An 11,883-nucleotide genomic window follows, 5' to 3' on the forward strand; every position below is an offset into this window, starting at 1 on the left:
AGCGTGAGCAATGTGGCTGTGTCCTAGTATTTGATGTAGCTGCTATTTGAGGAATGGGTGGAAGCTGGAGTACTTGGGATTTGGCAGTTGGATAGTTCTAGCTGCTAGTTTGTGCATCTGTTGATGGGTATGTGATTACAGGATGGAGAATCCTTTTATTCAAAAGAGTAGGGGAAGTTTACAGACTCAGGTGGCACAAGGTGTGAGGAAAGTTGTTGTCTTTTGCAGTCTGAGGGTGAGATTATCCCCCCCAAGTATCTAAAGCCATGATGGTGTTGGTGAAAAGCAGAGGACTCCAGAAAACAAAATGTTCAGGAAGAGCTTGAGGGAGCTTATCTCCATTTTACACCTCATGATTTTTTAGTTATTAACAAGCAAAAAAACAAAAAATCCACAGATTTTTCTGATGCTCCTGCCAGAAAAGCCTACAAAACAAGATGTGGTATCTGGTACCTTGCAGAGAATCCCAGCTGTTCCCAGTGAATGCCTCAGCTCTGACTGTGGAACTGCCTGAACCCGTTCAGGTCGCGTTGCCCGAGTTTCCCCTTTGCAGCCAGTCTCAATGTCCCAGGGACAATGTGCATCCAGCTTCCGTCGGAGATGGCACAGGTGAAGATGGCAGGACACAGCGACTGGTTTCCCTCATCCCACCTTTTGTTGCGAGGTTCAGAGTTGTGGAGATGTTTCAGGATACTGAATGACTTCTGACAGCTGGGGCAAAGGGTTTCTGTGCTCAGCAGTTTCCTCTACTCCTGACCGGTGACCGAGCCCCAGCACGGTCCTGTGTCCCCCGTGTGGTGGGTGTCCTTCGGAAAAGTATTCCAAGTCTGCGTTGCTCTTGTCAAGTTGAAGCTGCACGGACTGCCTTCATCCTGGTGTTACCCAGTTTTTCAGAGCAGAGCTTTTATTTCAATGCTCTTGGAATATAGTTCTGATTTTTAAATGTTAGTTTATATATGAGTGAGATCCTTTCCAGAGGGCATTTCCTGAGCATATGTAGCAACATAAGTATCTCAGACCTCAAAAATCCTGAATCGTACTAGTCACTGTATCGAGCTGGACAAATGAGAACACTTTGACCTGCTCCCAAAGTAGCTCCCTGAACATATACAGCGATTTGAGGTATGCGCTGAAACGTAAAAGCAAATGATGAGTTTGTTGCTTTCCAATGTGCCTCTTGGCAGTGCTTGGAGCCGATAACCTCGTTACTTAAAGCCAGTCAAATGCAACCATTTCCCACCAGTTTCCATCAGCACTGGTGTGTCTGTAGTTGAACCGAGAGGCAAACCCAGCTCTCCGTGGAGTTCATCAGGTGCCGAGGATATGCAGTCTGCTGAGATCCAGAGTTTCCTGCCTGTGTGGTGTCACTCCTGTGGGTGGTAGAATTAGTTCGTGTTCTTCTGAGCGCCTCTGGTAAGGGCTGCGTCAGATGCGCTGTTCCTGTGGCAGCAGGTGGACGATTGCTGCCTTCACAAGTCACTTTGGTGTGTGCTGGTTGTACACTGAAGGCACTGGTGGCTTTGACTTTGTGCTGGAACTGAAGAGCAATTCTCTGACCTGGGAAAGGCTGGGAGCAGCTGCCCTGCCTTGAGTCTTGGCTCTTCGTGCTAGTTTTGCCTCTAGTTTTGCACTGCTTGCTCTGCTCTGCCCAGTGTGTGTGGACCCCACGGGCTGGCTCTTCCGTGCCATGATGCCGCTCAGGGGCTTCCAGGCTTATTGAGTGTTTGCAAGTGTCCATCAAAACCTCACATTCATCCCCCGTTTGTATGGAGCTCGCTGTGAGCTGTCAGGGCCCGAGCTGGGCTTTGCCACAGGATCTGACCCACCCGCATTCCTCTCTTTGGAGGCTGGATTGCCACCAGTGTGTGGGTTTATAAGTTGAAACCCTTTTTGTTTTGATGCAGATTTCATATGCACAACTGCATTGTTCGTGCTAGTGTAGTATTTGAGCATATTCATTGTATTAATTTTTAAAGACCATACTGTATAAACAGGGTTAGTTTTTTGTTTGATTGATAATTAAAGAGAATTACATCTGCACCCAGAGTACGTTCAAAACATAGTTACATAGTTAGTGTTAAAAAGTAATATTTGGATCAATGCCTCCTATGGATTTTTGTAGATTTTCTACTCACTGAGGCATGCAGTCGATACCTAATTTCTCTGGAGATATACTGCGCTTAACATATTGAGTTTTTTTAAATACTCCAGTCCTGTGCATCGAGTGCATAAGACCAGTTTTAATTTGCTATCATCGACGAACATAAGAGTATGAACTGTCTGGGTTGAATTCCCTCCAGCATACGCTTGTTTGCCGTAGATTTCAGGGTGACTCTCCTCTTCCTTTTAACGTTTCCCAGTAACTATCAGCAGTTTTGCCATCTCTGTTGTAGGGCAGAGGGCTGCCAAAATCTTGGCTGAACTTACGTCTAAGTCCACACAGCTCAGTGCCAGTCCGTTTTTCCTTCTCTTTCCTTATATATGCAGGGCTCCTTTTGTGAGGAAGGATGTGCAAGAATGTGAAGACCTATGCCTGGAAACGTGCTCTCTCTGAGCCCACGTGGAGTTCGAAAGCGCTCTGGATCAAGAGGTTTATTGGCGTCTGTCCATGTAGCGTTAGGATTCAGAGGGAGCCCGCTGGATTTTTTCTCAGTCAAATGAATTATTGATTTTCTGCAGTTTGATACGTGTTTCCTAAGGACTGTGTGCAGGATGAACTGTAAATCCTAAAAAATAAAAGGAAAATATAACCAGGCTGGCAAAAAAATAGGTGGAACTTTGCAGTGTGAAATAAATAGGATGTTTAGTTTCTGAGTGGTGGGTTAGAAATGTGTGTCCAGCAGAAAAGGGAGCAGGAGGTTGTTGTAAGTGAAAGAAGAGTCAGGCTTTAGTAAGGAGAAGATTGAACAGGTTCCTATAACCATGTCTGCAAGCTTGTTCTGTCCTGCCAGGAATAGCCAGAAGCAGCACAAATATGACGAGCACCACAACTTTTTAGCACAACCAGCGAGTGTGGCTGGGAAGTGGCTGTTTCGTTTTGGCTCTTGTTCTCTCCACCAGGAGTTGAAGAAGTTAGCGAATCTCACAGCTGCTTGTCAGCCCTTACCTTTGTGATTTGTTTTCTGCCACGCAGATGTGAAAGAGGAGTAAAACTTCCTGTCCCCACTCTCCTGCCATACGTTCTCCTTACTGCAAGCTTGGAACCTTTTACTTCCACCCAGGTACCTGCACATCTCGCCACTACCATTTTACCTCCCACCCAGATCTCGTGCAGAAGTTCCCTTGCATCTTCCAGCCTTCTCACTACACAAACTTCTCTCCCCCACATCAGGACCTCAGCCCCCTCCCTTTCAGCACATCCCATTCTCCCAGTCTTGATGATTATTCACTCTGTCCATGTCACGTTCTGTTGAGGGGGAATCCTGCCGCTCTTCTAGGATGGGTGCAGCAGAGCAGGTGTGAGAACGCGGAGGCTCTGCAGTTAGACCTGCTGGTCAGGGGACACGTGTCACTGCTTGATTGCACGTCACTGTGCATGTGTCTGTAGGCGAGGCTGTTGTGAATGTCCAGGACAGCTCTGTGTCCAGGAGTTTGGGAACTCCTGGCCTGCAGGACCTGCTGGCTCATGGTGTGCTCGTGAGCTCGGCCAAGGCAGGACAGCAGCAGGGGAGTCATGGTTGTATCCTCGCTGCGAACAGCTGTGGGTGTGTGTTGTGCCCATCAGCCGTATGGCCAGTGGAGCATATAGCTGCAGGATCCCAGTTTAGGAGCTCGCACAGGAAGTCACCCATTGCTGGGTCCCAGACTGAGTTCTCTGGGAGAGCTGTAGACTGGTTGTGGGGACCCCCTGTTTGCCCTGCATTTTTCTTTCCCTCGTTCCATGCCGGTGGCTATTGTCAGTGAGTCCTTCAGCAACGTGCCAAGCTAACAGGGCACAACTGCACATGTGGGGAGGAGAGACTGTGCCAGGCCCTGCTGGCAGCTGCCCTGAGACTGGGTGGCTCTGTACAGAACAGCCTTCAGGGACTAAAATTTATTGTAGGTCTAACGGGATTTAGCCAACCTCTTCCCTGTGGCCACCCGCTCTGCTCAGCCAGTCACTGTCCCGCTGCAGGGAACGCCTCGCGCTGACCAGTGCCGGGGGGCAGCAGGACTTCGCTACCAGCTCTTTTGGTCTCCTCCTTTCTCCTGCCCCTACTGTAGTACTGTAGCACTGACTTTTGACAAGTCTCATATCTGGTTTGGTTTTTTATCTCAACTCTGCATTCTATCACTTGTAATTCATTTATTAAAACACCGCGATGATACGTTTTTAACATGGTTCTATTTCTCCATGGTCACGTCAACCCTGGTTTCTTTTCTGGGCTCTCGGATGCCTGGTGATGGTACGAGTTCTGTTTGTTTGTGAATTAACATGAATTTCTATGGTGGAATGCCACTGAGAATTGGAGGCGCCACTGCATGGAGGTGCAATATGAGCAACTAAAACGATCCTTTTTATGAAAAGCATCCGATCTAAAGAGACGCTAATGGTGAGATTATAATGTAACAGTGCTAATTAAAAATAATAGAAGAACGTTTCATCTGTTACTCGTTAGCCTCCCCGATCCTTACAAAAGGCTTGAGAAAGCTTAATAAGGGCCATAGCGGAAAACTCCCATTTTTCCGTGGGTTTCAGATGAGTTCTGGGGAGCACTGGAGTTTTGACAACGTATTGTGGCTGGTGTGATGTCATCTGTGATGTTCAGTTAGTAACCTGAATAGAAAATAGAGCTCTGATAGCTGCCAAATGCCGTACATGGAGAGACAGAAGATCTTTTCTTCTCCGGGTGGATTTGGATAAGTACTGTTTTGAATGTGTACACTTGAAACAGCAACACGTTATCAAACAGGATCGTGGTGTTTTTGCGTGGGTATCACATTTAAAGGGAAGCCAGATTGATTTCTCTCAGTGTTGTTTATCAAGAATTCTTGTAATCTCCAATTGTATTAGCAGATTTATTTCTGCAGGTAAACATAGCTGAAATTTATGTGTTTAGTGCTTAATTTGGGGTGAAAGTGTAGTAATTCCACTGTTCATAGATAATGTGAACTCACTACAGGTTAGTTAGCTGAATACTTTTTTTATAAGTATCTAAATGATTTAAAAAGTTGAGGAATTTAGCATCCCTAATACCAAGCTGCTGGAGGAGCAGGGAGAAAGAACAAGCTGGTACAGTCAAATAACCGAAGGCTGACATTTCCTGTGCTCCCACAGGTACCATCTGCCTGGAGCAGACTTGCGGTGACCTGGGAGACAGTGACGCAGGAAGTCACCATCTCTCCGTAAAACACTTCCCTGTGTATTTTTTGAGGTGTACGGCTTGTCTACCTGTGCCCATTGTGTTTCTCCGAGCTGACTGCCGTGGCTTTCGGGAGGTGTCCGTGAAGTCTTGCACGCAGCTCCCCGTTGGTGATGGCTTTGCCCTGGTGTCAGGAAATGGCACATGGGCGAGAGCGTAATTAGTCACGCCAACTGTGAAGTAAACTTCCCTCTCTGGGGGCTGTTTTGTCAGTAAAGGAGTTCTCTTAGATCTGACTTAGCGTCCTGTGCAGATCCCTGTCAGTTAGTGGCTCTGTGGAAAAAGATGGTCCACTGGAATTTTGACAAGCTTCCTCCAAGGGCCGGTTTCTGTAGCCCATCGTACACAGGCAGGTGCCAGAAAAGCACTGTGTGAGAATCAGAGGATCTGCAATCACACGTGCTGCTCGTAATCTGGCGCTGCCGTCCTGGACCAGGAGTTGTGAACACACGTGTATGAATGGAGCTGTTCCACAGCCACCCGCAGATTTATGGCTGAAGAAATCACTACAGAACAGCGAGTGGCAGAGATTGTGGGTTTATTTTAATATGAGAGCCAAGTCTTGCATTAGGATGTTGCTGAAGCCAATGCGGAAAATAAATGATGCCCGAGGGATAGCAAAGCGTTCTGTGAGATTGCAGGGCCTCTAATAATCCCGTGGCCTAATAGCAGTTGAGAGAGAGAGTGCATCAGAACTCATCTTCTGCCTTTACCATAACGCGTGTACGGTAACAAGGAACAGTTACGATGTCTTGGCACCATGGCTTTTAGCAGATGACTTCTTAAATTAAAAGGTAAGTTTGAGTGACTTTCTGGAAAGTATTTAATGAAGCCCTATAAAATATGATATCTGTTTACAGCGGGATTAACAGCGTGGGGCTCAGCTACGAGGCTTTATGCTAAAGCATCGAACAAATCTGAAATCTTCCTTCCTTCCTGGAAAGTGCAAGTTCATGTTGGAAAAGCATGATTTTAGCTCCTGCCTCTGCCTGTCTTTAACCGCGATTAGCAGTTTCTGGTTTTGCAGGTTCTGTGAGGTCGTGACTTGCCAGCTCTAGGCTGCAGGTCAAATGCATACAGAGAAATCCCGCCACAGTCCTGCTTGCTCGGGTTCCTCCACGCAGCGGCCAGCAACAGCAGCTCCTTTGGTATTGCACTTTTACCCCTCTTTCTCCTGGAAAAGTCACGCTGCGGATCCGCTGCGGTTACCTGAAGATGTTTGGGTTTTGGTTGAATTCCATCTGTTTGTACTCTGTAGTTAGTGTGTGTGCTTGGGGTGTGTGGACTGGAGTAAGTTGTTCCTGAAGGACCTTCTGTGTGGCAGGAGTAGTGGGAAGTTTACACAGGACTTGCTGGAGTATTTTAGCCTGTGCTACAACTGCACAAGGAGTTGGTGGGACTGCTGAGGAGGCAGCTCGGGTGTGTAAGTGTACACTAGATGGCAGTTTTGTCATATCTTCCAAGTTCAAACAGCTCCGTCGGAGAACAGGAAAGGCCATCAGTGTTTAGTCTGCACTCGCAGGGTCCCCGCATGACCAATGTGGACCCCATGGACTTCCTGGAACATGTGTTAGCAATTTAGCCGCAGACATTTATTTCTTTGTTTTACTGCTTGGCTCTTTGAGAAAGTGTTGGTACTCGGTTATGGGCTGTCTGGATCATGTCAGAGGCCATGGGGATCAAGTCCATGTGACAGGCCAGACCGAGGAAGGATGAAGCTGGAGGAGGTGAGGAAACTGACCCTCGCTGCAGCAGCAGCGAGTCTCTGCCTGTCTGTGGCCTGTGGCCAAAAGCCGGGGCGGGTTAGGGCTGATCCAGCTGAGTAAACAGAACACTTTGCCCAGTTGGCTTTTTCATATTTCATCAACACTAGTTCAATCAACGTCTTTTCTATTTCCTAAGAAGAGGTTCTTCATCTTTTTCTTTTTTTTTTTTCTTTCTCCTCTTCCCCCTCCCTCCCTCCCTCCCTCCCTCCCCACACTTTAGCCCCATCCAGACGAGGTGACCTTGAAATCCTTGGCTACTGCATGCTGCAATGGTTATGTGGGAAGCTGCCCTGGGAACAGGACCTGAAGGACCCGGTAGCTGTCAAGACGGCGAAAACAAAGTAAAAATAAAACACACGCATGGACACACATGCACACGTGTCCCACCCCGCAATGTCCCCAGCGCTTAGCGGAAGTCAGCTTTGCCTCCTGTGGAACAGCACCCTACGAGAAAGCTAAAACCATTTTCCTTAGTTGAGAGATGTTGGAAGCAGCTGAAATTGTGAACTCCGTGGGCGTGTGTCCCCTCACCCGCGTGTCCTGCCGTAGGGAGCTGGTGGATCCAGATGCGCGCACGCAGTCGCTTTGCCTGCTGTGTGCTCTTTGCTTCTTTTAAAGGAAAACATTTTTGAATTAGCACGGGCCTTACTGCACAAGTAGAAGCTTGAGGTGCATTTCCTTGTACAGACTGTTGTGCAAACATCTCGGAAGTTTTTCCACGTGTGCATTCAATTTCTTTCACTTTCTGTATGATACTATTTTTCAGTTGGTTTTCTGTTGGTTTTTAACGTTATATCATCCTACCACCATTACGAACAATTAAATACCAAAATCCGAGGGAACTTGATTAAAATTTTCCCTTTTCCCCAGCATGACTCATTTAGCACTCACTAAAGCAGCAGAGAGTATTAGTGTTTTCTTTCTCTGCTTTCACAGTTGGCACTCGAGAGAGGTAATTGCACGTGATACCGTGTGGCCTGTAGCAGGCTCCTACAGCAGAGCAGTTACCCAGAACTGTTCCATCGCAATGGGAGAAGGCAGCAAACTTTTTAAGTAGGGCAAGTCACCACAGAGGTACACAAAAGGGATAGTGGAGCCACCGAAATCGATCTGCAGATGCAGCGTGGCACCGGCGCTCGCCTGCAGACCGGGAGAGTGCAGATTGCATCTGTAAATGTTGACACCGTGTGTTGCGTTTAATATTTCTCCTTTAGAAGTTCTGATCGTTACACAACCCCCTGCAAGGTAACACTTAGACAATTCAATGGGAAATCAATTTAATCAATCAAGCTGCTTCGCTAGCTCTTCCCTTGCAGTTAACCCGTAGATTGCTGGCGTCTGCAGGGTGCCAAGCAGGCAGATGCTTTGAGGAAACGCAGGGAGAGCCACACAGATTCCACTTATCAGAAATACCCTCATGCTCTATTGAATGACATTCCCAATACCCGGTAACTCGCCCAGGTCTCCCCTTTTATTTGTCTGTATTTTCAGAGCACACACTCTGTTTGGTATGCGTGCGCATATCCAGTTGCTAATAGTTGAGGAGTACGTTAAGCAGCACAGCCAGGTCTCTTCTGAGCGTGGCAGCCCTTCACTGCAGCACCTCCGTGGTGGTGAGGAAGAGGGGCTGGGCCTGGTGAGTGGGGTGCAGCTGGAAGGCAGGAGCCAGCACAGGACCTGTAGCTCTGCTGTTCACCAGTTGTCTTGTCCTCTCAGCCCCTCAGCTACGAGTTCTTAGTCAAATACAAATGTTAATCATTAAGCTGAAATCAAAAGATTTTTCTTTCTAGAAGGTTTAAAACCTCTGCAAAGAAAGACTTAAAGTGCAGCGTTAGCTGTAAGCCTGGTCTTGGTGGAATCAGCAGCCTGCAAAGAGTTAAAAATCTCGCTGGAGAATTTGTTTTCAAAGCAGTACTGTGAATCATGAGCTATCCTGGAGGTCCGCTCCCTTCGGAATTGAGACTTGCTGTCTTCCTAAATCCCCAATGAAGAATCACCTGCTCCAAACCCACATTAAACGGTCGCCCTCTCATGTTGTTTCAGACTCATGGACGAGCTCCCAGGTTCAGTGACGGGATGGGATTCTTCTGGAGGCAGCTGCAGTAAGTGCACTTGTGCTGTGTACCGTATCGCTCCGTAGCCTGTTACAGAAACTCCTTTGATGTCATACTGTCTTTGGGGGAAGCAGAGATAAGTAAAAGTTATGCAGATTTAATGAAGTCTTCCATTTAAGATCTGAAATACAGCTGTGAAGTGAAGGCAGATGCCTTCACCAGGCCTGAGTCCACGGGGTGTTACTGGGCTCCATCTTAGGGCAAACTACCACGTGCATGCAGAAGTCAGCCTTGAAATCCAGCCTCCATGAGCCCCTCTTAGAGCCTGGCCCAACAGAACTCAGCCGGCAGCACCTGTGTTGGGCTGGTGGCACCGTGGTTACCTGATGTTCGCTGTCAGATATCACGCTTCTTAAGGTGGGGTGTGATTTAACTGAACTGATACCTTAGACTTCAGTGGCACTGGGTCAGGCCCTTCACACACAAACTTACTATTTTAAGCGTTTTTAGCACAAAGGCTTGTTTATTGCAGGGGGCTGCCTTCAAATGCTGGTCACTGCAATAAATGATTCTTGATGTTTACAGAAACGGGACGCTCGGGATGCTTAACGCTGTTATGGCAGGAACTCTTTTCTGTCCCGTGTCATCCTATAAACAAGTACAAAGTAGATGAAATACACATTGAGGGGTAAATTTTCCACCCGCGGCACGTGGTAACGTAAGAATCTTGGTCCGTCTCATCCGTGGCGTGCACCACAGAGTGGCGTAAGAGCTCTAAGCCACGTGTAACCCAAGGGGTTGGGAAGCAGCGCGTTTGAAAAGGCGCACGAGTGGACGGGTTGTATTGTCATGTGTGTCTCCTGTTGCTGAAATAAAGAAGTATTTAATAAATCTTTATGTCTGGGATTTCACCGGATACTAGTATCTGCTGGGCTGCTCCAGTTTTAGGGCACACTTGGGTGTCCAACTCAAAGAAACGCTTGCTCCCCGCTGTACGTTTTCCTTACTGGATTATCTCTGCCCCTTCAGTGGTTTCCCTCTCTAGAACCACTCGACAACGACATCAAAACGCTGCTGCTGTTAGACTGGTTCAGGGTGTAATCTCAAAACCAAGATTTGTCCAAGTATTAGAAGTTTACAAGTTGCTTTTTTCCAAAGCATTCAAGAGGCGTTAACTACGCAGCTTCAAACAGCGGTGTGAGAGTAGTGAATGCTTAAAGGGGTATTTTGAGCCATCAAATATAAAATACTTCTGGTTTACACAGAGCTATTACGTTGTTGATAAAGTATTTTGATTAATTTTTATACTTTCGAAGCTTTGGGTGCTATAGGAATTAGTCGTGTGTGTAACAAGACGTAGCGCTGGTGGGTCAGCTTGTTTCTCCAAGTCTCTTTCTCTTTCCTCGTCTCAAAGACAAGATACTGTCGGTTCTGTGTCTTGAACGTGTCTTCAGCTGAAACCGTGTCGTCTTGTTTTGCGTCTGCTTTGGAGCGATGTCCTGTCTGAGGTTCGAGGTCTACACCAAGTGACATTTATGTTAAAATACTCCCCGCAGGTGAAATTGCCGAGTTTTTGGTCTGTGTTTATGGCTTAGCTTATGATGAGAAGCCGAAGTATCCCGTGCTCAAGAAAATCCTGCTGGGTGGACTGGAGTCGAGTGGAATTCACTATGACGGCCCTCTGGAATTCTGTGCTGCGGCGGGTACACAAAACCACCGCACTGCTGCTAAAGCGTCAAAAGTAAGTTTGACAGGTCTGGGATTATTTCTGACTTCTGCCTTTTCTTTTGTAGCAGAGGAAATAGTTTAAGGTCTCAAAATGAGACTGACACAGCAGTTCTTTTGCCTTAAATACACCATGTTTGTTAATTCCTGTTTCCCCTGGCTTTGCTGGGAAGGGGGATGTCAGCCCTTAAGGAGGAAGAACTGTCACGGGTCCTTTTGACCCGCAGCCTCTCGCTTCAAAGCGGTAGGTCTGTGGAGAATGATTTACTTTCAGGATAATGGGGAAGTCAAGGACTTTGTTCACTAACATCTTGAAGACAAGCCCGAATGCCAGGTTTTTCCTTCGTTCCAGATTAAAAGCAAAGTTACCTTTATTAGTGAAAGCATTTAATTCATTTTCTGGCTTTCAGACTGTTCTTTGTCATTTGCCTTTATCCTCCCGGCATAGAGGAGGCATTATTCTGGGATTTAAGGCCGCTGCCGGTACGCCGCGCTATGTGATGCGCTAACGCAGAATCCAAAACCCGACAGCTATCGCATTCCATTTTCCTTTTGTACTTTTAAGTCTAAACCACGGTTAATAAAACCACGTTTTAATAAGAGGAGATTGAGGTAATTAGCAGCCTCGCTGGACTCGCTGCGAAATGTCAGTCCCGTCACACCTCTGCCGCCAAACTCCCCGTACGCAGAAGCCCTGGTGCTGTCTCCGACGCGTGTGCAATAAGGCAGGGTCAGGGTACCGCTCGCTTTTAATATTTCTGGTGAACTTTGGACCATCGCGAGTGTACGTGAGCCAAGAATGCAGGATGCAAACTAATGTGACTGATAGGCTGCGAGATGAATGGTGATTCAAGTATCAGTGCACAGATGGTTCTGATTTGCTGAGTTTTGTAGCTGCTGCAACTGAAGACATAAAATATCCTTCTAGTCATAAATTAGCTCTTTGGAAGCAAAACCTTGGCACCAGAGCTTTACAACCTTCAATTAGTAGGGAAA

The 11,883-nt window shown here is 47.2% G+C and overlaps 1 protein-coding gene across 1 annotated transcript in view; it reads left to right on the plus strand.

Annotated features, from left to right (window-relative positions):
- VRK2 (vaccinia related kinase 2) overlaps positions 1-11,883 on the plus strand; it is a 39,452-nt gene that overhangs the window by 22,270 nt on the left and 5,299 nt on the right. The window contains exons 8-10 of the mRNA XM_010144309.1: positions 7,329-7,449; positions 9,152-9,210; positions 10,719-10,903. Coding sequence (XP_010142611.1) covers positions 7,329-7,449; positions 9,152-9,210; positions 10,719-10,903 — 365 coding nt within the window. The remainder of the gene's footprint in view (positions 1-7,328; positions 7,450-9,151; positions 9,211-10,718; positions 10,904-11,883) is intronic.

This window comes from Buceros rhinoceros, unplaced genomic scaffold, assembly GCF_000710305.1.
Source record: "Buceros rhinoceros silvestris isolate BGI_N320 unplaced genomic scaffold, ASM71030v1 scaffold43519, whole genome shotgun sequence".
Lineage (NCBI taxonomy): Eukaryota > Metazoa > Chordata > Aves > Bucerotiformes > Bucerotidae > Buceros > Buceros rhinoceros.